The sequence below is a fragment of the Mus musculus genome, chromosome 19 (genome assembly GCF_000001635.26).
Source record: "Mus musculus strain C57BL/6J chromosome 19, GRCm38.p6 C57BL/6J".
Lineage (NCBI taxonomy): Eukaryota > Metazoa > Chordata > Mammalia > Rodentia > Muridae > Mus > Mus musculus.
In genome coordinates, this window is record NC_000085.6 from 4,813,103 (window position 1) to 4,839,358 (window position 26,256).

At 45.3% G+C, this 26,256-nt stretch overlaps 1 protein-coding gene across 2 annotated transcripts; it reads right to left on the minus strand.

The window, feature by feature from the left end:
- Window positions 1–12,263: 12,263 nt before the first annotated feature.
- Window positions 12,264–26,254, minus strand: Ccs (copper chaperone for superoxide dismutase). 2 transcript variants are annotated; one of them, NM_016892.3, is made up of 8 exons: window positions 26,095–26,220; window positions 25,729–25,801; window positions 21,071–21,208; window positions 20,239–20,416; window positions 19,731–19,791; window positions 12,842–12,919; window positions 12,668–12,771; window positions 12,264–12,562 (listed from the first exon to the last, which is right to left on the minus strand). In NM_016892.3, the coding sequence occupies exons 1-8, from the start codon at window positions 26,131–26,133 to the stop codon at window positions 12,409–12,411; spliced, it is 825 nt and encodes a 274-aa protein (NP_058588.1). In that variant the 5' UTR covers window positions 26,134–26,220; the 3' UTR covers window positions 12,264–12,408. The 2 variants fall into 2 exon arrangements, 1 of the variants encoding a protein (NP_058588.1); XR_003952739.1 differs by lacking the exon at window positions 19,731–19,791 and having other exon boundaries at window positions 12,269–12,562; window positions 26,095–26,254.
- Window positions 26,255–26,256: the final 2 nt, after the last annotated feature.

Below are 26,256 nucleotides of genomic sequence, written 5' to 3' on the forward strand. Positions count from 1 at the left end.
CCTTGGGGAGAGGTCTCTTGAGTCTTGGCGGCTTTCTTTTAATGTTTTGTGTGTATGAATGTTTGCCTGTATGTATTCATATACCACGTGCATGCAGTGCCTGCGGAAGCCAGAAGAGGGCGTCAGATCCTGATGTTAGTGAGCTGTCATATGGATGCTGCTGGGAGCTGTTTCTGTTCTTTTTTTTTTTTTTTTTTTTCCTTCGAGACAGGGTTTCTCTGTGTAGCCCAGGCTGTCCTGGAGCTCACTTTGTAGGCCAGGCTGGCCTCAAACTCAGAAATCTGCCTGCCTCTGCTTCCCGAGTGCCCACCACGCCCGGCTGCTCCTGTACTCTTAACTGCTAAGCCATCTCTCTATCCCTTTGTGGGTTTCTTGTTCATGTGAGCTCCCCTTTCCTTCAAGAAAAGCACTTTATAATTAGGAGGAAACAGCTCCACAGCAAAGATGAATATATAACATAAAATGAATCATTTTAACCATGTCCAAGTGCACAGTCTGTGCTATCAAGTACATTTACATTGTACAAACCCCAGCACCATCCATCTCCAGGATAGTTTACCTTCCTCAGCTGAAATGCTGTGCCTATTAACAGTAATCCCCATCACCATCACCCTCTCTCTCCAGTCCCTTGAAACCAACATTTGACTTTCTCTCCATAAATTTGAGTATTTGGGGTACTTCACAGAAGTATATTATACAAATATTTGTCTTCAAGCTTCACATTGTAGTGTATCAAACTTCCCTTTCATTTTAAGGCATGATATTTTACTGCATGTATGCCACGTTTCTCAGTCCATTGCTTCAGGAGTGGGCACTTTGGTTGTGTTGAAACTGCAGCCATTTTGAATAATGTAGAACATGAGTGTACAAATATCCTTTGAGGGACAATAAACTATCTCGGATGGGAAGTGTACTCACTGTCACTCTGATGAGGGACAATAAACTATCTCAGATGGGAAGGGTACTCACTGTCACTCTGATGGCCTAATTCTGCTCATGCACATAAAATCAAAAATTGTAAGCAAAAATTGTTTTGAGTAAATGTATCTATAATTTGTTATTAATGTTTAATTTTAATACTTATTTTCTGTACCTTATATAAGGAGCCTCATGAAAAAAAGAGAAGAAGCAGCCCTGATTTAAATTCCTGTTAGGGCCAGTGAGGTGTCTCAGTGGATATGGATGGTTGCAACCTGTCTGGTGACTTGAGTTTACTTCTCAAGACCAAAATGGTGGAGGGAAAGAACTGATTCCTTTGTGTTGTTCTTGAAATTCTACAAACACCTACTTCCCCCCCAATACAAAAAAAAGGATACATATATACATATGTATATATGTATGATTGTACACACACAATGTTTAAGCCCCTTTCTCCTAGATCAAAGGTGTGTCAAAGACTTTACCCAAGTTAGGTATGGCTATATGACTCACTCTGGCCAATGAAAGTTAGAAGTGCTGTCCTTCGGCTGATAGTGGACATACTGAGCTAAGGTTTCTGTCATCCAGAATGACTTCAGTAGACAGAACCCTCACCTTCATACTGAGCCTATCATCTGTACAAACACATAACCATTATTAAACAGCAGAAATAAGCCCAAAGATGTTTCTAGGCAAGTCCCCTTGAAAGGCATTTCTAATAATGCATATATCATGTGAAGTGTTTTTTGTGAAATATGATCTTTATGGTTAAATACAAATTGAGGGACTGAAGAAATTCCTCAGTGGTTAGGAGCAAAGGCTGCTCTTCTAGAGGGCCTGCACTCAGTTTCCAGCACCAACATGGCAGCTCTCAAGCCTGTAACTCCAGTTCCAGGGGATCTGTGGCACCAAGCCCATATGTGGTATAAAGATATATGCTTGCAGGCAAAATATTCATACACATAAAATCTTTAAACAAAAAACAAGAAAAGAAAGAAAATGCTAATTAACTGGATTTTATTGCCATCTTACCACTGGCAGTGCTTTCCAAAGTGGTGAATAGAATTCAACTCAGTGTGTTTAGTGAACATGCTTTGTTTCTAAATGAAATGAACTGAGTTTTACACAGTGTTGAGGTCTGGCCTGTTACTATGGATTGAACGCTAAATTCTGCATCCCAAGAGCAAATTCTCACACATGCCAGGTTTTGTCCTGCAAACCTTGCTCCTTAATTTAGAACTGTTGGTTGAATAAAGATGTTTACAGGAGAGTAGGCAGGGCTTTGGTTCCAGAGCTTGGGAATCTGAGGCAGATACATGAGAAAAGAGGAGGAAGAAGGGACCATGGTGTGATGGTTTGTGTATGCCTGATCCAGGGAGTGGCACCATTAGGCGGTGTGGTCTTGTTGGAGAAACTGTGTCACTATGGGCATGAGCTTTAAGACCCTCTTCCAACCTGCCCGGAAGCCAGTCTTCTACTAGCAGCCTTCACATGAAGATATAGACCTCTCAGCTCATGCTGTACTGTGCCTGCCTAGATGCTGCCCTGCTCCCACCTTGATGGTAATAGACTGAACCTCTGAACCTGTAAGCCACCCCCAAATATATGTTGTCCTTTATAAGACTAGCCTTGGTCATGATGTCTGACCAAGTAAAACCTAAGTAAAACCCTAAGACAGAAGATGGTACCAGGAGTGGGGTATCGATGTGATAGTCCTGACCATGATTTTTCTGGGAAGATTGTGGATTTTGGGACTTTGGATTTGGAAAGCAGAGGAATGCTTTAAATGGAGCTTAATGAGCTATGCTAGTAGGACTATGGTAGACTTTGTTACTGAGAATGATTTGAATTGTGCAGAACTGGCCCAAGAGGTTTCAGTGGAGAATTTCACTATGTGGCCTAGAGACTGCTTTTGTCTGATATTTTGATAAAGAATCTGGCTACTGGGCTGGAGAGATGGCACAGTGGTTAAGAGCACTGTCTGCTCCTCCAAAGGTCCTGAGTTCAATTCCCAGCAACCACATGGTGGCTCACAACCATCTGTAATGGGATCTGATACCCTCTTCTGGTGTTTCTGAGGACAGCAACAGTGTATTCATATACGTATAAATAAATAAATCTTTAAAAAAAAAAGAAGGAAGGAAAGAAAGAAAGAAAGGAAAAAAAGGAAAGAAAGAAAGGAAGGAAGGAAGGAAGGAAAAGAAAGAAAGAAAGAAAGAAAGAAAGAAAGAAAGAAAGAAAGGAAGGAAGGAAGGAAGAAACTGGCTACTTTTTGCCCTCCTCTGAAGAGTTTGCCTGAGGCTAGGGGAAGAAACTCAGATTAATTGCCTTAAGAAAGGAAGTCTCAGAAACACTCATTATAGCCTTTGTTCTCTGGTTAAGTCTCATGAAGAGCATTTTAAACAAGCATAGCAAGCTGAGAAAGGAAAAATAAAAAAATATATGGCTCAAGCTGGGCAGTGGTAGCTCATGCTTTTAATCCTAGCACTCGGGAGGCAGAGGCAGGTGGATTTCTGAGCCTGGTCTACAGAGTGAGTTCCAGGACAAACAGGGCTACACAAGAGAAACCCTGTCATTCATGTATGTGTGTGTTTATGTATGTGTGTGTGTGTGGTATGTGTGTGTGGTGTGTGTGTGTGTGTGTGTGTGGTATGTGTGTGTGGTGTGTGTGTGTGTGTGTGGTATGTGTGTGTGTGGTATGTGTGTATGTGGGGTGTGTTTGTGTATGTGTGTGTGGTGTGTGTGTGTGTATGTGTGTATGTGTGTGTGTGTGGTATGTGTGTATGTGTGTGTATGTGTGTGTATGTGGGGTGTGTGTGTGTGTGTGTGTGTGTGGTGTGTGTGTGTGTGTATGTGTGTGTGTATGAGTGTGTATATGTGTGTGTATGTGGGTGTGGGTGTGTATGTGTGTGGTATGTGTGTGTATGTGTGTGTATGTGTGAGTATGTGGGGGGTGTGTGTGTATGTGGGGGGGTGTGTATGTGTGTGTATGTGTGTGTGTGTATATGAGGGGTGTGTATGTGTGGTGTGTGTGTGTGTGTGTGTGTGTGTGTGTGTGTATAAAATCTGCTGAGGAAAGCTGCTAACAGGGAGTGGATCCAGCTTAGGAGAAGGAACTTTACTGCTGCTAACAACATGGAGATCTGAATATGGCTTTGACATCAGACATGGAGATGTTTGGAGTTGGTTTCCTGTCTTGCCTTGGGGATCAGAGTTAAGTGATTGGATGAATCTCAGAAGAGACTTTGAACTTTGGACTTTTAACATTGTTGATACTGCTCTAGGCTATGGGGACTTTGGAAGTTGGACTAAATGTATTTTGCATTATGCTTTGTTTGCCCCTCCCCCAAACTGCTTTGTTTGAACAAGCCTATGAAGTCCAGGGAGTGGAATGTGATGGTTTGTATGTGCTCGGAAGAGGGAGTGGCTCTACTAGGAGATGTGGCCTTGTTGGAGTAGGTATGTCCCTGTTTGCAAGGGCTTAAGACCTTCACCCTAGCTGCCTGGAAGTCAGAAGTCAGTCTTCTCCTAGCAGCCTTTGGATGAAGATGTAGAACTCTCAGCTCTGCCTGCACCATGCCTGCCTGGATGATGCCCTGCTCCCACCTTTATGATACTGGACTGAACCTCTGAACCTGTAAGCCAGCCCCAATTATGTTGTCCTGTAAGACTTGCCTTGGTCATGGTGTCCATTCACAGCAGTAAAACACTAAGACAGCTGGCCTGTTGGAGTAAGAGCAGCCCAGGTAGGACATTGTGGAGAGCCTTTGGGGGACCACTTGGCAGGAATCTGACATTAGGCCATGACAAGGAAGTAAGTTCAAGCAAGAATCTTTAGGCTACAATAGGGAAGTAGGATCAGGCAGGAATTTTAATCTTAGGGTGGAACAAGAGAAGTAGGCTTCAGGCATGAATCGGATTTTGGGCTTGGACAAAGACTTGGGCTGAGGTATTTTGGTCATTCTGACAAGCCCTTGGAAAGGACTGTCATGGGAGTGATCACAGGGCTTTGCTTACTGCCTTGCTAGTCCCTTTATGTACTGCTCATCCATAACACTTGCATGTAAGGAAAATGGTATAAAAGCAGGTTGGAAAAAGTTAAACCTGTCTTCAGTCTCAGAATTGACTGGGGTCATGCTGCAGCTTTGTCAAGTTGTCTCTTTCTTTTAAATCCTCCCTCCTGCACTGGAGAACCTGTTGACTGACAGTAGCATCTATGATACTGGGTGTGATAATGAGTTAAAGAGAAGCTTCTTGGACTGAGTCAAACCTCATATACGGGGTCGCATAACTTAATGATACTGGGTGTGATAATGAGTTAAAGAGAAGCTTCTTGGACTGAGTCAAACCTCATATACGGGGTCGCATAACTTAATGATACTGGGTGTGATAATGAGTTAAAGAGAAGCTTCTTGGACTGAGTCAAACCTCATATACGGGGTCGCATAACTTAATGATACTGGGTGTGATAATGAGTTAAAGAGAAGCTTCTTGGACTGAGTCAAACCTCATATACGGGGTCGCATAACTTAATGATACTGGGTGTGATAATGAGTTAAAGAGAAGCTTCTTGGACTGAGTCAAACCTCATATACGGGGTCGCATAACTTAATGATACTGGGTGTGATAATGAGTTAAAGAGAAGCTTCTTGGACTGAGTCAAACCTCATATACGGGGTCGCATAACTTAATGATACTGGGTGTGATAATGAGTTAAAGAAAAGCTTCTTGGACTGAGTCAAACCTCATATACGGGGTCGCATAACTTAATGATACTGGGTGTGATAATGAGTTAAAGAGAAGCTTCTTGGACTGAGTCAAACCTCATACGGGGTCGCATAACTTAATGATACTGGGTGTGATAATGAGTTAAAGAAAAGCTTCTTGGACTGAGTCAAACCTCATATACGGGGTCGCATAACTTAATGATACTGGGTGTGATAATGAGTTAAAGAAAAGCTTCTTGGACTGAGTCAAACCTCATACGGGGTCGCATAACTTAATGATACTGGGTGTGATAATGAGTTAAAGAGAAGCTTCTTGGACTGAGTCAAACCTCATATACGGGGTCGCATAACTTAATGATACTGGGTGTGATAATGAGTTAAAGAGAAGCTTCTTGGACTGAGTCAAACCTCATATACGGGGTCGCATAACTTAATGATACTGGGTGTGATAATGAGTTAAAGAGAAGCTTCTTGGACTGAGTCAAACCTCATACGGGGTCGCATAACTTAATGATACTGGGTGTGATAATGAGTTAAAGAGAAGCTTCTTGGACTGAGTCAAACCTCATATACGGGGTCGCATAACTTAATGATACTGGGTGTGATAATGAGTTAAAGAGAAGCTTCTTGGACTGAGTCAAACCTCATATACGGGGTCGCATAACTTAATGATACTGGGTGTGATAATGAGTTAAAGAGAAGCTTCTTGGACTGAGTCAAACCTCATATACGGGGTCGCATAACTTAATGATACTGGGTGTGATAATGAGTTAAAGAGAAGCTTCTTGGACTGAGTCAAACCTCATATACGGGGTCGCATAACTTAATGATACTGGGTGTGATAATGAGTTAAAGAGAAGCTTCTTGGACTGAGTCAAACCTCATATACGGGGTCGCATAACTTAATGATACTGGGTGTGATAATGAGTTAAAGAGAAGCTTCTTGGACTGAGTCAAACCTCATACGGGGTCGCATAACTTAATGATACTGGGTGTGATAATGAGTTAAAGAGAAGCTTCTTGGACTGAGTCAAACCTCATATACGGGGTCGCATAACTTAATGATACTGGGTGTGATAATGAGTTAAAGAGAAGCTTCTTGGACTGAGTCAAACCTCATATACGGGGTCGCATAACTTAATGATACTGGGTGTGATAATGAGTTAAAGAGAAGCTTCTTGGACTGAGTCAAACCTCATATACGGGGTCGCATAACTTAATGATACTGGGTGTGATAATGAGTTAAAGAGAAGCTTCTTGGACTGAGTCAAACCTCATATACGGGGTCGCATAACTTAATGATACTGGGTGTGATAATGAGTTAAAGAGAAGCTTCTTGGACTGAGTCAAACCTCATATACGGAGTCGCATAACTTAATGATACTGGGTGTGATAATGAGTTAAAGAGAAGCTTCTTGGACTGAGTCAAACCTCATACGGGGTCGCATAACTTAATGTGGGGGAGGTCCAGAAGGGTTGGCCAAAATGAAAAGTTTCTAAAAACATGCTGAGCAAAAAAGTCAACTCAAAGAACCGAGTCCGCCTGAGAGCACTGGCATACACCTTCCCCTGTTCGTGGGAGGTGAAGAAAGTGGGTATCTGTGAATTTGAGCCCAGCTTGGTCTACATAGCAAGTTCCTGGCTAGCCAGGGCTACATGGTAAGATCCTGTCTCAAATAAATATTAAAGGGCATACAGAGGTTCAGTGCAAATAAATATCTTACCATTTTATATACACACTTGAGCATCTATGAATTTTAATATCCTACTAGGATCCTGAATGGAAACCATGTGGATACTGGGGAATGATTAATTGGAAATTAATCATTAATTTAATGTAAATTAAATGCGTTTTTTTTCCAGCTACATTTAGTAGCTCACTTTACTTGCGAGGGTAACCATAAACAAGAGTGCATGCAAATGTCCAGAAAGTGGGGAAAGAGATCTTGGGTCCCAAGCTTTACAAGATTGGCTCCCTGGACCCAAGGAGAGATGAAAAACAACAAGCAGAGCAGCCAGAAGGAACAGGGTCCAAGGTCTGACACTGCCAGCAGCCTTTAAGCAGGAGCGAGGCAGGAGCGGGGAACTGGGAACAGAGCCAGGAGGCTACAACTCCAGGCCAACTGGAAACCACTGCCCAGCTCAAAGCAAAAGGGACAAAGTCTGGCAGCTCACACAATCATAAAAGCTGCTCTGTCAAGAACAGGCAAGCCTGGGCTGGAGAGATGGCTCAGTGGTTAAGAGCACCGACTGCTCTTCCAAAGGTCCTGAGTTCAAATTCAAGCAACTACATGGTGGCTCACAACCATCAGTAATGAGATCTGATGCCCTCTGCTGGAGTGTCTGAAGACAACTACAGTGTACTTACATATAATAAATAAATAAATCTTTAAAAAAATAGGCAAACCTGATTGCTACAGGGAACGCTGTTGGGGACAGACTAGATGAGTATGAATACTGAATCTAAGACCCACATGCTGTTTCCTAGTTAGCAGCCATCGGCCAAGAATGGATTTTTTGTTGTTGTTGGTTTTTTTTTTTTTTTTTTTTTGGCTTTTCGAGACAGGGTTTCTCTGTAAAGCCCCAGCTGTTCTGGAACTCACTCTGTAGACCAAGCTGGCCTCGAACTCAGAAATTCGCCTGCCTCTGCCTTCCGAGTGCTGGGATTAAAGGCGTGTGCCACCACACCCGGCTCAAGAATGGATTTTTGTTGGGAGTTTCTCCATGTAGCCTCAGGCTCATAGCCACATAGTCCTGAACTTGCGTATCTCAGGTTCTTGGCCAGGGCAAGGTAATCTTAGCATTTGGAGGTGGAAATGAGATGACCTGGAGTTTAAAGTCATCCTCAGCCTGTAGGGAGGAAGTCAGAGACTAGCCTGGACTGCAGGAGACCCTGTCTCAAAAAACAAAAAAAACAAAAGGAGGGGGGAGATGACTCAGTGGTTAAGAACATATATTTTTATTTCAGAAGAGCAAGGTTCAACACCAATATGGCAATTCAAATCTGTCTGTAAATCCAGTTTCCAGATCTATTACCCTCTATTGACCACTAAGGGCATCAGGTATATATGTGATGAACTGACATACATGCAAAGCAGCCAGAACACTCAATATAACTCATATTGGATAGCTGGAGCTAAGAAATTAGTGGTGATTTAGAAGAGACCAGCATTTAAGTCCAAATCCCAGTATCAACAATGTTAACAGTCCAAAGATCAAGGTCTCTTCTGAGATTCATCCATTCACTTAACTCTGATCCCCAAGGCAAGACAGGAAACCAACTGGGCAAACTCCAAACATCTCCATGTCTGATGTCAAAGCCATATTCAGATCTCCACTCCTTTTTCATCATTGTTAGCAGCAGAAAAGGTCCTTCTCCTAAGCTGGATCCACTCCCTGTTAGCAGCTTTCCTCAGCTCACAGCTCTGGCATCTTGAATATTTTTGGGTCCCCAAGGCAATTTTAATGTTACAGCTTCTTGTTTCAGTGTCTGGGATCCACACATGATCTTCCGGGCTCCTCCAAAAGGCTGGCTTCACTTCTCCAGCTCTGCCCTCTGTAGCACTCTAAGCTCAGGTTGATCCACTTCACTGCTGCTGCCATTCTTGGTGATCATCCCATGGTACTGGCATCTCCAATACGATGGGGTCTTCCTCTGCAACTAGGTTTCATCAATAGCCTCTCATAGGCTCTCTTTATGGTGCCAAGCCTCAACTTCTTTGCATGACCCCTTCAGTCCTGGGCCATCAAGTGCAACTGAGGCTGCACCTTCACCAATGGCCTTTCATGGCCTCTCACAGTGCCAAGCCTCAGCTGTTCTTCATGACCCCTTTATGCCTTCAAAGGCAGTAACACGTGGGTCATTTTTTTTAAAGATTTATTTATTATTATATCTAAGTACACTGTAGCTGTCTTCAGAGACACCAGAAGAGGGCATCAGATCTCATTACGATGGTTGTGAGCCACCATGTGGTTGCTGGGATTTGAACTCACAACCTTTGGAAGAGCAGTTGGTGCTCTAACTGCTGAGCCATCTCTCCAGCCTCCCCCCCCACCCCCACCCCGGGTGATTCTTACACATTACCAAGCACGAGGTACAACCTTGGCTATCTCTGGAACACAGCTTCTTTGTGCTCTCAGAAAACACTTCCCAGAAGATTTCATCTCAGTGATGATGGTCTCTTCATAATCACTGCTAATTTCTTAGCTCCAGCTAACCAGCATCAATTGTCCCAGTAGTCTCTTCTATTTTACACTCTAAAGCCAGAGCCACATGGCTGAATCTGCCAAGTTCTGCTGCTTCCAGGAGCTGGAACATGGCCCCCTTGTTCTATTACATTATCACTGGCTGTTTTCCAACTCCTTCACCACCTAAGCTTGGTTGCTCTGGATCTTGCTCTGTAGATTAACCTTGTACTCAGAGATCTGCATGCATTTCTCCTGAGCACTGGGATTAAAGGTGTGATCCACCAAGGTTGGATTTAAGATTTTCTTCACCTAGAACTTGCTCTGTTCTAGGCTGGCCTTGAACTCAGAGATCGACTTGGCTTTATCTCCTGGGATTAAAGGTGCATGCCACCATGCCTGGAACTAAATTTAGCAGGGGTAGGATCTTGCCCCAGAGGCCCACTCCCTTAATTGAATTTAATATCCTTGAACACAGGATTTAGCTCCATTTCACTTTCTGGTGCCCCCTTTAATACCTGAACTATATATTTTATATTTTTCCTTTCTAAGCTTGCTACGCTTGTACAAAATGTTCTTCATGATATTTAACCAGAGAATAAAATTTCTGCTGGGCTTTTTTCGAGACTTCCTTTTAAATCACTTTACCTTAGCCTCAGGTAGGCTCTTCAGACAAGGGCAAAAAGCAACACATTCTTCACCAAAATGCCATAAACAGTCTCTATGCCACATACTGAAATTCTCCTCTGAAACCTCTTGGGCCAGGTCTGCACAGTACAAATTACTCTCAGCAACGAAGTCTTCCATATTCCTACTAGTATGGCCCATTAAGCCCCATTTAAAGCATTCTACCACTTTCAAATCCAAAGTCCCCAAATCCACATTCTTCCCAGCAAAAGCACATTCAGGCCTATCACAGCAATACCCCACTCCTGGTACCAACCTCTGTCTTAGGATTTTACTGCTGTGAACAGACACCATGATGAAGGCAAGTCTTTTTTTTTTTTTTTTTTGAGGGGGGGGGAGGGTTGGTTTTTGTTTTGTTTTTTTGTTTGTTTGGTTTTTTTTCAAGACAGGGTTTCTCTGTGTAGCCCTGGCTGTCCTGAAACTCACTCTGTAGACCAGGCTAGCCTTAAACTCAAATCCACCTGCCTCTGCCTCCCAAGTGCTGGGATTAAAGGCATGTGCCACCATGCCCGGCCTTTTTAAAAATTTTTTTTTAAGATTTATGTCGGGCAATGGTGGCACATGACTTTAATCCCAGCACTTGTGAGGCAGAGGCAGGCAGATTTCTGAGTTCGAGGCCAGCCTGATCTACAGAGTGAGTTCCAAGACGGACAGGGCTATATAGAGAAACCCTGTCTTGAAACAAACAAACAAACTCAAAAAACACCAAAATCAAAAACAAAACAAAAAAGATTTATTTTATTTATTTGATGTATAGTACAGATGGTTGTGAGCCAGCATGTGGTTGCTGGGATTTGAACTCAGGACCATCAGAAGAGCAGTTAGTGCTCTTAACCACTGAGCCCAAGGCAAGCCTTAAAAATGACAACATTTAATTGGCTGTCTTACAGGTTCAGAGGTTCAGTACAGTATTGTCAAGGTAGGAACATGGCAGCATCTAGGCAGGCATGCAGGAGGAGCTGAGAGTTCTACATCTTCATCTGAAGGCTGCAAGTAGAAGACTGACTTCCAGGCAACTAGGGTTAGGGTCTTAAAGCCCATGCCCACAGTGACACACTTACTCAACAAGGCCATACCTAAATAATGCCACTCCCTGAGTCAAGAATATTCAAACCATGACAACATGTATGCAAATACACATGCAAACCTGCATGCATATAGCCAGGCACAACATGTACACACAAAATGAATAAAATAAATCAACTCAAGACAAATTAAGTTCTTAAAAGAGAAGGGATATGCATTGCCGGGGGACATAAGTGCACCTCTTGAATCTCAGGACAGGAAGAAACTGGCTCTACAGTGACCCAACTTGAGGACTGCAGGGTAGCCAGAACTTTGCAGCAGCTCTCAGGTTCTCTCCGAGCATCTGCTTCATTCTGTGTCTTTTTGGCTCGGCTTTCTTCTGATACTCAGTTGACAAGAGAGGGAAAAAAAGGGCCACTGTGGTTTCCCTAGTCCTTCCATGGGACCTGATGCTAGACCCTTGATTTCTTGGAGACATGGGGCCCAGGAAAGGTCAAGAGTTCTTTTAGTTCTATTCATTATTAGAGAAGGACCCAGGGAGATCACACACAGACATGTGACTGCTATGGTCCTTTATAATGACTTCAAAGAGGATGAGGACTACTCAGGATATATGTAGACTTAAAGTTCATTTGGTACCAAAGCCAAGGGGTGGTTCTGGGTAGAGACAGCAGAGAAATTCTACTCACCAGGCCCAATAAAGAACACAGAGACACAGAATGCCATATGAAAGTAACAATTTAATTTGTTCAGGCTACAGCACTTATCTGCCCTGTACTTAGGCCTGTACAAGCAAGGGCCCGCAGCTCCCTCTGCAAGAAGATGTTCAGCTACGAGGACCAAATAACCTGACATGAGGCTCTGTTTAGAGGTGAGCTGGGGGTTGGGCTGAGTCCTTTCGGCCTTGACCGGCAATGGGCCGGCCTCGCTCCTCCCAGATAGTGAGGCCATCACAGGAGCAGATCTGCTTGGGGTTCTGGAAAAGGCCGGCAGAGCGTGCAATGATGCCACAGGCCAACCTGTGGAAGGATGTGTGATCAGCAAAAGGCTCTTCTAGGCCTCCTCAGGCTTCCATGTGCCTCACTGGCATATCACTGCCTCCTGTTGGGGGTGGCATAACTCACCTCTTCCCAGAATTCCCTGTGATCTTGGATAAGGGATGGCCTCCCCGGCCCAGGTCATCTTCCCCCTCATCGATAACCAGGCTGCGGCCAATCACATCCCACACCTTTGAAGGGAAACAACAGCCTCGTCTCCATTGTCCTGCGAGGAGGGTCCCCACACTCTTCCCATCTCACCTTCAGCTGTTTATCCTCTATCCGGAAGGTAGCTCGGCCACCAGCTTCAGCCCGGACATTGCCCAGATCTCCCCGGTGCTGAAATGAGACCCCATAGGGGAAAGAAAAAGTTACAGACTCAAGAGGTCACCAGTCACTCCTTTTCCTAGGAGTGAAATCCTGGGCAGAAAGCCACCACGCTGCAAAGACCCAGCATTCCCAGTCAGACTCAACCTCTTTTCCTACAAGCCTACTGCCAAGCTTGGTTTCCATCCCCAGTCAGCTGAGCTCCTGTCGCTTCCTAAGCCCAAATGTTCAGGAGCTCTGGGATCCCTAGGCCAGCCTCCATTCCCTGAGGCTTACGCATTCTTTTTTCTTTTTTTTTTTTCTTTTTTTTTTTTTTTTTTTTTTTGAGACAGGGTTTCTCTGTGTAGCCCAGGCTATCCTGGAACTCACTTTGTAGACCAGGCTGGCCTCGAACTCGGAAATCCACCTGCCTCTGCTTCCCAAGTGCTGGGATTAAAGGCGTGCGCCACCACACCCAGCAAGCATTCTTTTTCTAACTCCCAGCCTCAAGGAACAAAAGGGGAGAAATATGAGAGGGTGGGCAAAGAGATGGCTTTGCCTACTTCTCCCGAGAAGGTAAAAAAAAAAAAGCCATAGGGCTGGGGAGATGGCTTAGTGGAGGTCATGAAAGTATTCGGGGCAAGAGCTCAGATTCCCAGCATGGAGATGAAAGCTGAGTGTGGAGGTACATGCCCATAATCCCAGTGCTAGGGTTACAGAGACAGATCCTGGGGGCTCATACTGGTCAGCAAGTCTAGTGAAAACAGCAAGCTTCAATTTCAGTGAAGAGACCCTGTCTCAAATTAAAATGAAGAGCAATAAAGATAGATAGCCAAAGTCAACCTCTGGTGTGTAGGTGTGTGGGTGTGTACTCATAAGTGCACATAAACATACACACACACACAACATAAGGCATTCTGCCAGGCAGTGAGCATTATATACAATGCCCTGCTTTGAAGAGCCTACAATATGAAACAGGTCATTAGAGCACAATGAGGGGAAGTGACAATGAGTTTTGAGGTGACAGGAACCAAGTAGTGAGCCTCAGACACCTACATCTGTACAAATCAAGCATTCCCAACTTAATTCATGAGCAGACACCGATGCCTGGCCTCGGGTGAGCTGGTCCCCACAGTCTCACTGCTGAGCAGTGAAGAATGTCAGTGCCTTCTGCAGTCATAGTGGTATACGCCTTTAATCCCAGCACTGGGAGGCACACAAATCTCTAAAGTTCAAGGCCAGCCTGGTGAGTCCAGGACAGCCAGGGATACACAGACAAATCCTGTCTCAAGAAACAACAAACAAACAAACAAACAGAAATTTGGCTTCAATTTCATCTTGTCTCTAGGCACAGCTGACACAGCTGGCACCTGTTTTGTTGTTGTTGATTTGTTTTATTTTGTTGTGTGTTTTGTCACAATGCCCTATGCTAAAGACTTAAATGGTGGAGAGCCAAAGGTGGAGAAGATGACAGGGACCTTGCCAACTGTTTCTGGAGCTGAAGAACAAGCCAAGTAGAGTGACTGAAGGCATGATCTTGAAAAGGAATTAGGGAAAGGCAGCCTTTTCAATCCCTCCCTAAATACACAGCAGGTAGACCTGGTCAGGAGCCTTCATGTCTGCAGGATGCTAGTATACTCTTGGGTCCTGGGGAACCAAGAGGGTTTCACATAGAGCATGGCAAGTCTCCTTGATGCTTCAGAGGACTAAGGGAGGTGATGGATGGGACCTGAGACACTGTTAGCAGGTATGCAAGAGACAGCCAGGCTTGGGTGCTGATCCTAATGCCGTCTGGATGAAGAAGAAACCTGCTAACCCTATGCTATGTTACTATATTCTTATTCATTTCTTACTTCATCTTCTAGAGAGATGGCTCAAATGGTTTAAAAGAATTAATAATTTTAGAGTCATACGTACTCTATATGCTCTGCAAGCAGACTACATACATAACTGGTTTTTTATTTTTACATTTATTCATGTACTTACTTTTTACCTATTTGGGGTGTGTGTGTGTGCGTGTGTGCGCGCGTGTGTGTGTGTGCGTGTGTGCGTGTGTGCGTGTGTACGTGTGTGTGCGCGTGCGTGCGTGTGTGCACGTGCGTGTGTGTGCGTGTGTGCGTGTGTGTGTGCGTGTGTGTGTGCCTGTGTGTGTGTGTGTCTGTGTCTGTGTGTGTGTGCGTGTGTGTGTGCGCGTGTGTGTGTGTGTGCGTGTGTGTGTGCGCGTGTGCGTGTGTGTGTGTGTGTGTGCGCGCGCGTGTGTGTGTGTGTGTGTGTGTGTGCGCGACATGAGCATATGGAAATCAGACAACAGCTTACAGGAGACAGTTCTCTCCATGTGTCATGTAGGTTGCTGGGGTCAAACTCAGGTTGTCAGACCTGGCAACAAATGTCTTTACCCCCTGTTTTGCTTTGTGGGTAGGTTATTTAGTTTTAGTTTTTGTTTTAGAGACAAGGTCACATATAACCCCGGGTAGCCATGAATTTGCAATGTAGCCAAGGCTGGCCTTAAACTCCTAATCTTCCTGTTTCTACTTCCCAAATGCTATGTCTACAGCCATGTGTTGCTATCACTGGGACAATCCTCTTTGGTTTTGTTTCCTTGGTCACTTCTGATCCCCTGTGCCATGTAGGGTGTGAGGGTGAGGACACACGTCCCCAGGCCGTCTTCTGCCTTTTAGGAACACTTCTGCTCAGTTGTGACTTAGATGCTTTCTTCTGCCAACGCTGCCAACCTGCCTCAGCCTGTCCACACGCAGAGCTCATCATCACCCTTCAAAACCCAAGGAGGCAGAGAGCCTATGGACGCCTCCCTCTGCTCGGACTCTGTGTGGTGTGATCTACCCACTTTTGTATGGACTGGAGCGAGTATCATTTCCTGGATTAGATTACAGCATTAACCTTTTTTCCATGTGTAACCTCCCCTCCCCAGCCTGAAACCTGTTTGCTCAGGTTTCAGTGTTCGAGCATCTGGGCGGAGCTTGCCGCCCTATCGTCCTGCCACTCCCACTGCCGCTGCCTGCCTTCTAGCTGTTCCAGAGCTATCACGTGTTCACCTGCAACTTTACTCCTAGATGATTTGGCGGGAATCGGGTCCCTTCCCCTGCTTTATAACTGAGTGTCAGAAATAGTAAAATTGAACCTTGATCAGACTGACCGTCTTGGTTACGTCTCTCTCTCGCGCCGCCTAGCCCCCCTCTTCTCTTCCAGGTTTCCAAGATGCCTTTCCAGACTAGAACCCAGACATGAGAGCCACTGGCCTGACACAACACCATGTCGGATGCACTCTTACTCTCTTGTGTCCTGGGAGACACCAGCTTATGTGTGGCGAGCTGCTCCAGGGAGAGGCTCACATATCAAAGGACTGTTGTCTAGCCAAGGACCCGAGCCAACAGCAACACTGCCAACTGCAACACTGCCAACTGCCGATGCCACTGGGGAAACAGACCTTTCCCATGTTGAACTCTGTAATAACTCAGGCTCCAAGAGACTGAGCCAGAGGCACCCAGGTATCTGTCCCAGAAAAACTGGAAGATAACTGTTGAGGCCTGCTCCTTTCAACATAAATGTAGCCATTTTGCATTCAGACTCCATGTTCCTCGCAAGGTGAAATTAAGTTCACAGTTATTACTCTGATACTGAATAATGCTACTAATAAGCCAAAAAGTTATGGTTGAATCACTTGTATCCTGTTATGTCAATGTTCTAAAATTCCCCTGCTCATCATCTATCCACCTCTTACCTCACTCAGGATCAATCAGCTTTAAAAGTTAGCTGATAATACGTTGCCTAGGTAACCAAACATACTGTACCTCTTCACTGCTTGCATTCTAACTTTTGAACTTGGTTTCCCTATAAAAAGCCTGCCCTGAGCACACAGACCAGTGCCACAATTAGGTTTTTCCTTCTTGTGGACCTGGACGTCCAGTGAGTTCAATAAACGATTCTTGCTTAATTGAGATTGGTATTCGTATAATTTGAGTGGCAATTCCCAGACCCCAACAATAATAACAAGATGTCACTTTATGCCCCAATATTAGTGGAATTAAATTCAAGGCAACATCACTTACACACTGAGCAGAAGTGTGACGCTGTGCAATGGACCATTCAAAAGGACAGGTCTATCCCACCTCAGAGCAGAGAGGGGGTGCTTTGACCATTAGAAAAGAAAAGAGCTGTTAAAAGCCTAAAAGATGAGTTAGATGCATTAAGAAACATAGGCAAGGGATAGGAACCCCCCCAGAAAGCCCAACAGAGTCAACTAACCTAGACCCTCGGGAACACTCAGAGACTGAGCTACCAACCAAAGAGCACACACAGGTTGGAACGAGGCCCTCGGCACATTATGTAGCAGACATGCAGCTCAGTCTCCATGTGGGTCCCCTAACGACTGGGGCAAAGACTCTCCCTAAAGCTGTAGCCTGACTGTGGTATCAATTCGCCAACAGAGATGCCCTGCCTGGCCTCAGTTGGAGAGGATGTGCCTAATCTGGCAGAAATGATGTGCCAGGGGTGGGGGATACAGGGAAGCGGGCACACTCTCACAGGAGAAAGGAAGAGGGGAGGGGAAGGGACTCTGTGAGAGGGGTACCACGAAGGGGGAGCCAGTGTTTGAGATGTTAATTAATTAGTTAATTAAAAAGAAAAGAAACACGTAGTGCACACACCTTTCATTTCAGCACTTGGGAGGCAGAGGCAGGCAAATTTCTGAGTTTGAGGCCAGCATGGTCTACAGAGTGAGTTCCAGAACAGCCAGGGCTACACAGAGAAACCCTGTCTCAAAAAAAAACATAAAGGAAAGGAAGGACAGACACACACAGGCTATGAAATATTCAGCACCAGTGTGTCTTATTTCTGTGCACTCTACTGGTGGTGGTGCTTAGTTCTGTTTTATTCTAGAGTATTTTCTTTAAAAACTGTTTTGAGACAAGTTCTCATCCTCGGTTGGCCTAGAACTCACTCACCATGTGGATCAGGCTAGATTTGAGCCCACAGCGCTCCGCTTTCTGTTGTCTCCCAAATGCTAGGACTAAAAATATGTACCACAATGCCCAGCTCTACCGAGTTATTTTTATTTTCTTCATATGTCTATGTTTCTAGATATGTGTGCCACACATTGTGGATGGGCGCCTGTGGAAGCCAGAAGACGGTGTGGGATCCCTTGGATTTGGAATTTACAGTCAATTGCGAGCCACCCAACATGACTGCTGGGAACTGAATTTAATCTCTCAAAGACCAGCAAGCACTCTAACTATCCAACCATCTCTCTAGACCCACAGTTCTAGAACATTTGCATACACTTTACTGATTGAGTACTCTTAATTAAAAATAAACTCTTAGCCAGGTGTGGTGGCGCACGCCTTTGATCCCAGCACTCGGGAGGCAGAGGCAGGCGGATTTCTGAGTTCAAGGCCAAGCCTGGTCTAAGTAAAGTGAGTTTCAGGACAGCCAGGGCTATACAGAGAAACCCTGTCTCGAAAAACAAAAACAAAAACAAAAAAAAAAAAAACCTCTTAATAGAATCTCAGAGTTTGGAACACTTGATCTCAGGCCTGCAGATAGCAATGTTCAAATTGTACCACAATTCTACTGGATTGGGATGCCTAGCTTGTACCAAGATTCCACTAATTTTATGCCCGGAAGTTGTGGATTGACATCGAGATAGAAAGCAGGATACCGTGACTTTTGCCTATCATCTCAACATTTGAGAGATAGAGGAAGGAAGACCAAAACTTCAAGGCCATCCTTCATTATGTAATGATTTTGAGGCCAGTCTGGGCTACCTGAGATACTATCTCAAACAAATGAACAAAAATGATAGAAAATTAAAACAAACTCTGGAGTCCTGCGAGGATCTAAGAAGGAAGTGTGTTTTCTCTAGCTTTCAGAATGAGAACTCATTTTAGGGCTTAACTCCAAGTACAGGCAGGAGATGCACTGCTCTGAGAGAGGTCTCACAAGAGCACCAGGGAACAGAAAGTCTCTGAGCACAAAAGCAATGTTCTTGTGATGGCTAATCTTAACTATCAATTTGATTGAACTGGCGACCACCGGGAGATTTGTAAAGCACATTTCTGGATGTGTAAACCGTGAAGGCTTTGACACAATCAATGCACTAATCCCTTGATGGATTCGAGATATGCTGCCATTACTGGGAGGTGGTGAAGGGGGTGGGGCTTTGTTAGAGGAAATGGATCCACAGGGAAATGTCCATGAGGGCTGGATTTTGTCAGTCCTCTTCCTATGACTTCTGTTTCTCTGTTTTCAGACTACCATCATGCTCATTACCTCTGTGCTCCACTGTGACCTTCCTGCTCAATCAAGCAATTGAATAATTAACAGTACAGACGTACTACTCTCTTAAGACAAAGACCACTAATGTGGCAGGAACTCCCTGAAGACAGGAAAAGAATTCTACAGAGGAAACCTCATCGTTACAGAAACACAGCTCCCTGGCAGAGCACTGCTGAGCATGCGTGCAGCCTCAGGCTCCATGCCTAGTACAAGAAAAGAAAGGGCTGAGGGGAGAAGGGACAAAGGGGACAAAGAGGAAAAACAGAAAAGAAAGGAGCCCCAAGGGTCCCTGCTAAGAGTATTTTTCTACATGACCATGGAATTTCCCCTGCTAGACTGAGCTTCCTTAGGGCAGGCACTGGAGTGTACAGTATTGTATCCCTAGGGCCCTGATCACAAGACTTATCAAGTAAAATTGCTAAGCTAATCAACATCAGATGCAAGGAAAGACCCACACATAAAGGAATCACAGTGCAAGGCCCTAGAACTGACTGCTTACCTCTGAGTCCCTGGTTTCTCTCTATGCCCAAACCCAGCCCAAACCTACACTTACCCGATCAGTGTCCTGAGGACCCCCATGAGATGCTCCATCAGGGTTAAAATGGTCCCCACAGCTAAGGATGAAAAGTAGCAGATAGGTATCCAAATAATCATGTGTAGACTCTCTTCTCTGACTACCTTTGTTCTTCATTCATTCATTCACTCATTCCTTTAGTCAACAAACAGACCTATTCTGTACCAAGATTAGGGCGGAAAGCATAGAAACTAAGCATGGGGATTGTGTCTTCTGTGAGTTTCTGCCTCAGGAGATGCCGAGGAGTAAACAACCAATCATATTACAGAAGACACCACTAGACACAGGGCCCCTTCCTTCCCTGTGTCCAGGAGTCACCCTGTATCTCAGATGTTGATTTGCATCCTCTGAAGCCTTTCATATGCCATGTAACATCTCTAAGCCTCAGTTTCCTAATCTGCACACTGGGTATATGCGCCCTCCTCGTGAGGACAGGATGTGAACGTGTGTAGCTGAAGACACTGCAGGGATGTTAAGGATGCCTTACCTATTGCAGTCCCTCGTAAGGTCCCCATACTGATGCACATGGAGTCCATGCAGCCCAGGCTCTAGGCCGTCGATGGTTCCCTCAATCAAGCAGAGTTCAGAGGATAGCTGTAGGAAGCGGACCACCCCCTGTATGGAGCCACAGCCCTCCAGAATGGCCACTGCTGCTCCCAGATTCTCTGCAAGGCAGGAAATGCTCACTGTCTTTCCATCTCACCCTAATGGACCAGCCTGATGGCATTGTCAAATTAAAAGCCATCGGGTTACAAGGTCAAAATAAGTTCATTCCTGCTTTCTGTAAAACTTGGGTTTAACCATGTCTTGACATATCTTCTGGAATTTAACATGTTCCCACCCCCTATACCCTAACCTCCTCCCTGAAAAGATAGGACACTCTGCTAAATAATTTTGAGATATTCTGCCAAGTTGCCAAAAACTCTTGGAAATCCTAACCTTATAGGGTTGTTCTGTTTGTTTGTTTGGTTGGTTAGTTGGTTTTGCTTGGCTATATAAGCCCCACGTTTTCCTATGTTCAATGCTATTTTCTCAAACCCTGCTTTAAGGGAAATAGTCTTGTCTAGTGGGGGACGGTGGGGAAGCTTATCTAATTTGACTAAAAGAATTTGGGTAGTGGTCTTACTCTTGTTCAAAGGGAACAACATCCATTCCTTTCAGTGGCTCAGGAAGAGCAGGGAAGGAATCTCACATAACTCTCCTGACTCCCCAAAGCCCAGCCCAGCCCGACTGAGACTCCTCTGCTTAGCTTGAAACCAGTTCTTGCTCCAGAGCTCCAACCCCAAAGGCCAAGGCCAAGACTATAAGCAGTCACTTACGTAATTGGCTACTGCCCATACCCTTGAGTACAGCCTGCCTCCCTGTGCTTTCCAGGAGTGCTTGTACCTCCTGGCTGGGCAGAGTCGTCTGCACCAACACCATCTGGTTCTCCAACTGAACGTCCACATTCTGGACACCTGGCGGGGACAGAGGGGAGGGGTCAGCAGAGGACTGGCACCGCATGTTGGTAGCACCGCGTTTTCCTGTCCCCATTTCTGCAAAGCTTTATATGGCCAGAGGTAAACCTGGAAGCTTCCTTCTAGTATTAAGAACTTGGGTGTGGTATTTTTTTGTTTTGTTTTGTTTTGTTTTTGTTTTTGTTTTTGTTTTTCGAACAGGGTTTCTCTGTGTAGCCCTGGCTATCCTAGAACTCACTCTGTAGACCAGGCTGGCCTAGAACTCAGAAATCCGCCTGCCTCTGCCTCCCGAGTGCTGGGATTAAAGGCGTGCACCACCACGCCTGGCTGGACTGTTGCATTTCATGTTCAGGGAATTTATTTTACAGATAAGGCTATCATGGCACAGAACAATGTAGCAATGTATGGAAAGTATACAGGTTGCAGAACTGGAACTCAGTCCAGGCAGCCTAGCTATAGAGCAAAAACAATTAGCTCAAACCTTCTACTCATGGTAGAAAGACCTCACCCACGCTTCCTGGGGCTCCCTGACCAGCACCGACACACACACACACTGTCCACTGCGCTCACTCTAGAGCTGAGCACACGCACTCTCCTCTGATGACACTCCATCCATTGCTTCCTCACTAGGCTGTCAACTCAGTGAGGACTGGAACTATGTGTGGTCCACAGGGGTCAAATTTAAAGTAAGTGTGTCAGATCAAAGCGCCAATAAAGTACTATTACCTTTGAAATCCTTGAAGTAACCTCGGTGTGTGTCCTATGAGATAATTCTTACATTCTCATGGAAATATTTTTACATAACGAATGCCAATATTATTCTGAATTATGACTTTTTAAAGAAGATTTATTATTTATTTATTTATTATATGTAAGTACACTGTAGCTGTCTTCAGACACTCCAGAAGGAGGAGTCAGACCTCATTACAGATGGTTGTGAGCCACCATGTGGTTGCTGGGACTTGAACTCGGGACCTTTGGAAGAGCAGTCGGGTGCTCTTACCCACTGAGCCATCTCACCAGTCCCGAATTATGACTTTTAATATATTTTTTTATTTTTTGAATGTGGGTGTTTTGCCTGCACACATGTCTGTGCACCACATATGCCTGGTGCCTGTGGAGATTAGAAGAAAGCATTAGATCCCTTGGAACTGGAGTTACAGACAGTTGAGAGCCAGGATGCTAGAAACGGAACCTGGGTCCTTTAGAAGAGCAGCCACTGCTCATAACTCTTGAGCCGCCTCTCTAGCACCTAGGCTTACTTTATTTTTATTATGTATTTATGTGTATGTTGGAGTGGGTGTGTATGCGAGTGCGGATGCTTGTGGAGTCCGTAAGAAAGCATCAAACCACCCGAAGCTAAAGTTACTGTAACTGTGCCTCCTGACATGGAGCTGGGAACCAAACAGGTCCCCTCAAGACCGGTAGCACTCTGAACCCCTGAACCATCTCTTAGCTACACACCTGTTTTTGAAACATGGTCTCAATTTGTAATTCAAGTTGGCCTTGAATTCACACTCTATCTCAGCCTCTCCAGTGCTAGGATTACAAGCCCAAAACAGCTTTCAGGGCAGGGAAGGGCCATACTGTGGAAGCCAGGTTTGCTTAAACTGTGTTTTGGAATGGTAAGTGAAGAAGATCTGATAGAGTTGGAGCCATTCCACCAAAAAGTAACATATTCCAGGCAAAGTTTTTCCATGGAGCATTCGTGCTGGGGAAACAGTCAGGTGGGACTTTGGTTGAAACAGAGCAATTTTAAGGCCTCCGTAGGCTTCTTAGTCACCAAAAGGAGACTTCAGATAACCATGTTTTCTGGTCTCAGTAAGTGAAATCAACTTGTTTTTTCCTAGCTGAGCAGGAGAGTTTCAGTTTACAGAATACACTGAGAGGGAGAGTTGCCTAAGACTCAGGAAAGCGAGCTTTATTCTCCTTCCAAAGGTCATGGGAGGAGCTTGTCCCTGAAGTCCTTCACATTTGCCCTACAGTAACTGCGCCTTCTGTTTTTTCTCCATGAGCCCTCACTAAAGGCTGGCTTGGCTATACTCCAAGATCCACCTGCCAAACAGACCACCTGCTGCACTACTGGAAGCCCCTCCTCCTTCTGTTTCAGAGTGAGGTGGGCAATTCTAAAGGGGAGAGTCACAGGAACATTCTACTCTGGCCCTCCCACATCCAGAGCACAAAATCAGCTCCTCCTGGGAGATCTTGGGTCTGGGAATCCACGCTATGCCAGGCCAGACCATCAGGACCCATATCTGCTGTGTATGCAAAACACAATCAGGCCTCATCACTTATCCTAGACACCTCACTTCTCCTGAGCCTGCTCCTGAACCCGCTCTATGGACTTCCTGTTTTCTTTCTTTAGTCCAGTGATTCTCAACCTTCCTAATGCTGTGACCCTTTAACACAGTCCCCCATGTTACGGTGATCCCCAACCACTGTTGCTTCTTCATAACATAATTTTGCTACCATTATGAATCGTAATGTAAAATCTGTGTTTTACAATGGTCTTGGGCAAACACCAAAGGGGTCTTGACCCATGTGGGTTAAGAACCGCTGTTTTAATAGCTGTCCACATAGAAGCCAAGGAGATGGTATGTATGTGTGTATGTATGTATGTATTGGTGTGTATATGTGTGGAGTATGCACGCATGTTCTTGAGTGTGTGTATATGTGTGGAGTATGCACGCATGTTCTTGAGTGTGTGTATATGTGTGGAGTATGCACGCATGTTCCCGAGTGTGGTGTCCACCTGTCTTCCTTAATTGCTCTCCACCTGTTATGCTGAGGCAGGTTCTGTCACTTGAACCCAGAGCTCACTGATTTGGTTAGTCTAGCTAGCCAGCTTGCCCTGGGATCCCTGTGTCTATCTTCTGAGGGCTGGGACCACAGGCGGTCTGTCTGCCACGCCAGTCTGGCATAGACACAGGTGCTGGCAATCTGAACTGGACTCTCACACTGATGCAGCTATCACTTCTACTGACTCAGCCATCTTCCTTGCCCCTGGCAAACACATGGTTCACAGACACAGGCACGCAAAACACCCGTACATATTAAATAAAACAGATTTTAAAAATAAACCTAAAAAAAAAAAATCATCCCAAGCCAGGCAGATGGCTTAACGGATGAACTTTTCGGGTTTGGTTCTGCTTTTTGGTTTGTTTGGGTTTTTTGTTTTTTGTTTCTTTTTGTGCTTTTTTAAAAAAATTATTAATTTTATGTATGTGAGTACATACACACCAGAGAGGGCATCAGATCCCACTACAGATGATTGCTGGAAATTGAACTCAGGACCTCTGGAAGAGCAGTTAGTGCTCTTAGTTGCTAAGTCATCTCTCCAGCCCTGGGTGAACTGTTCATGCTACACAAGACAGCTGGAAGCAGAGAACCAGCTCTGGAGTTGTTCTTGACCTCCACATGCACAAGCCCTCCTCCAAGCACATCATGCACACACTCACTAATAATAAATCAAATAATAGTTCCAGGTCAGGTGTGGTGGCGCACGCACGCACGCACAACTTTCATCTCAGCACTCGGGGGTAAAGGTAAGCAGATCTCTGTGAACTGCAGGCCAGCCTGGCCTACATAGTGAGTTCCAGGAAAGCCAGGGCTATGTGGAGAAAGACCTTATCTCAAAATAAAACAAAACAATCAGTCCCCTCAATCGTCCTCCTAAAACCCCACCTTTGCCTGTAAGCTTTTCTCCTCTTTCCTCTTACAATCCCCTGAAATTGAGTGGGCTCTCACTACAGGCTCAAGACTTGTATCAACTAATTCACTCCTCATGACAACACTGAGCTATGAACACTGTTCAAACACTGAAGAAACAGAAACACAGAAAATAAGCACGAAGCTGTACATCTGTGGAACTATACGCACTGGGGTTCCCCACCCCACCCCTGCCAGTGTCCTGGCTTCAGACTCTCATCTCCTTCTTTCCCTTTGCCACCATGGCTTCCCAAGGAAGTGTTCTAGGAGCGCTCCTTTGCCAAAGCTTATACGATCTTTACCTAAGCATAGGGGTAAACATTTTCCCTCAGAAACCCCCAGTGTCTAATCTATACTGGCTGAAAGGTTGAATGAACATTTAACAGAATCCAAAACAGCCAGTTTCTAGCGTCAGGAAAATGACTCTGCCTTTCATATCTTTCCTCTTCTGCCAGGTCACCCACCTGCAGACCTCCTGGCTTAAAGTCCCTGAATTGGGCCAGGGATGTTGTCTGCTTTCTCAGAACTGTTCTATTTCCCAAGCCAGACCTCAAATGCCCGCCCCCCTCCCCCTCTAGAATGCCCTTGGTAGGAAGTGCTCTATACTCTGGCTAGTTCCATGCTGTTCAGCAGCTGGACAGGCAGTTTGTACTAGAAGAAAGCTCTGGCTAGGCAAAGCTTGAGGCCTATACTCTAGGCTCTGCATCTCCCGGACTCTGAGAAACTTCCTTTCATTCTTTCTGCATCTATGCAACCGGAATACGGCTAAACACAAACCCCTGGCTGATCCCAGAAAGATTGTCTACTCTTACCTGCCACCCCTTTCAGGGTCTTGTGCACAGCATCCACACAGCTCTGACAACTCATCTGCACTGCAAACTCCAACTGTAAGGGAAGCAAGGCCAGGGCACATGTCAGACATGATCCTTACTCGCCACCTCATCCCCTATGTCTCTTTGCACACATTGCACTTGACTTCTCTTCAAATTCCTCCTTTATTATCTCATGAACATTCCAGGATCGCGGTCTTTACCACCAACCCCCCTCCCGTGAGGGGCATCTCCGTCCTAACCCCGGAATTTCACCTCCCCAGGAGCCTGTTCTTTCCTGGCTTCCCAAGATATTGATCACCCCAAGGGCTGAAGTTATGCGAGGCTCCACATGAAGCTTTCACTCACCGCACACACAGTCCCACCGTCCCCCGACTTCGAAGCCATCCTAGCTGTTGTCACTGCCTAGGCCGCACCGAACCGGTAGGGTCCAGAGACCAACACAACTCTACTTTGTGGGATGGGCGGAGTCTCGGAGGCCGCCCTTAGCTCCACCTCCTTGGCGCGTGC

Excerpts from the sequence above, each read along its gene's own strand:
- Ccs (NM_016892.3), bottom strand. The coding sequence starts at position 26,133 with ATGGCTTCGAAGTCGGGGGACGGTGGGACTGTGTGTGCG. Across the intron at positions 21,209-25,728 it reads GACCCTGAAAGGGGTGGCAG|GTGTCCAGAATGTGGACGTT; the intron begins GTAAGAGTAGAC and ends TGTCCCCGCCAG. Across the intron at positions 12,920-19,730 it reads GTCCTCAGGACACTGATCGG|CACCGGGGAGATCTGGGCAA; the intron begins GTAAGTGTAGGT and ends GTCTCATTTCAG.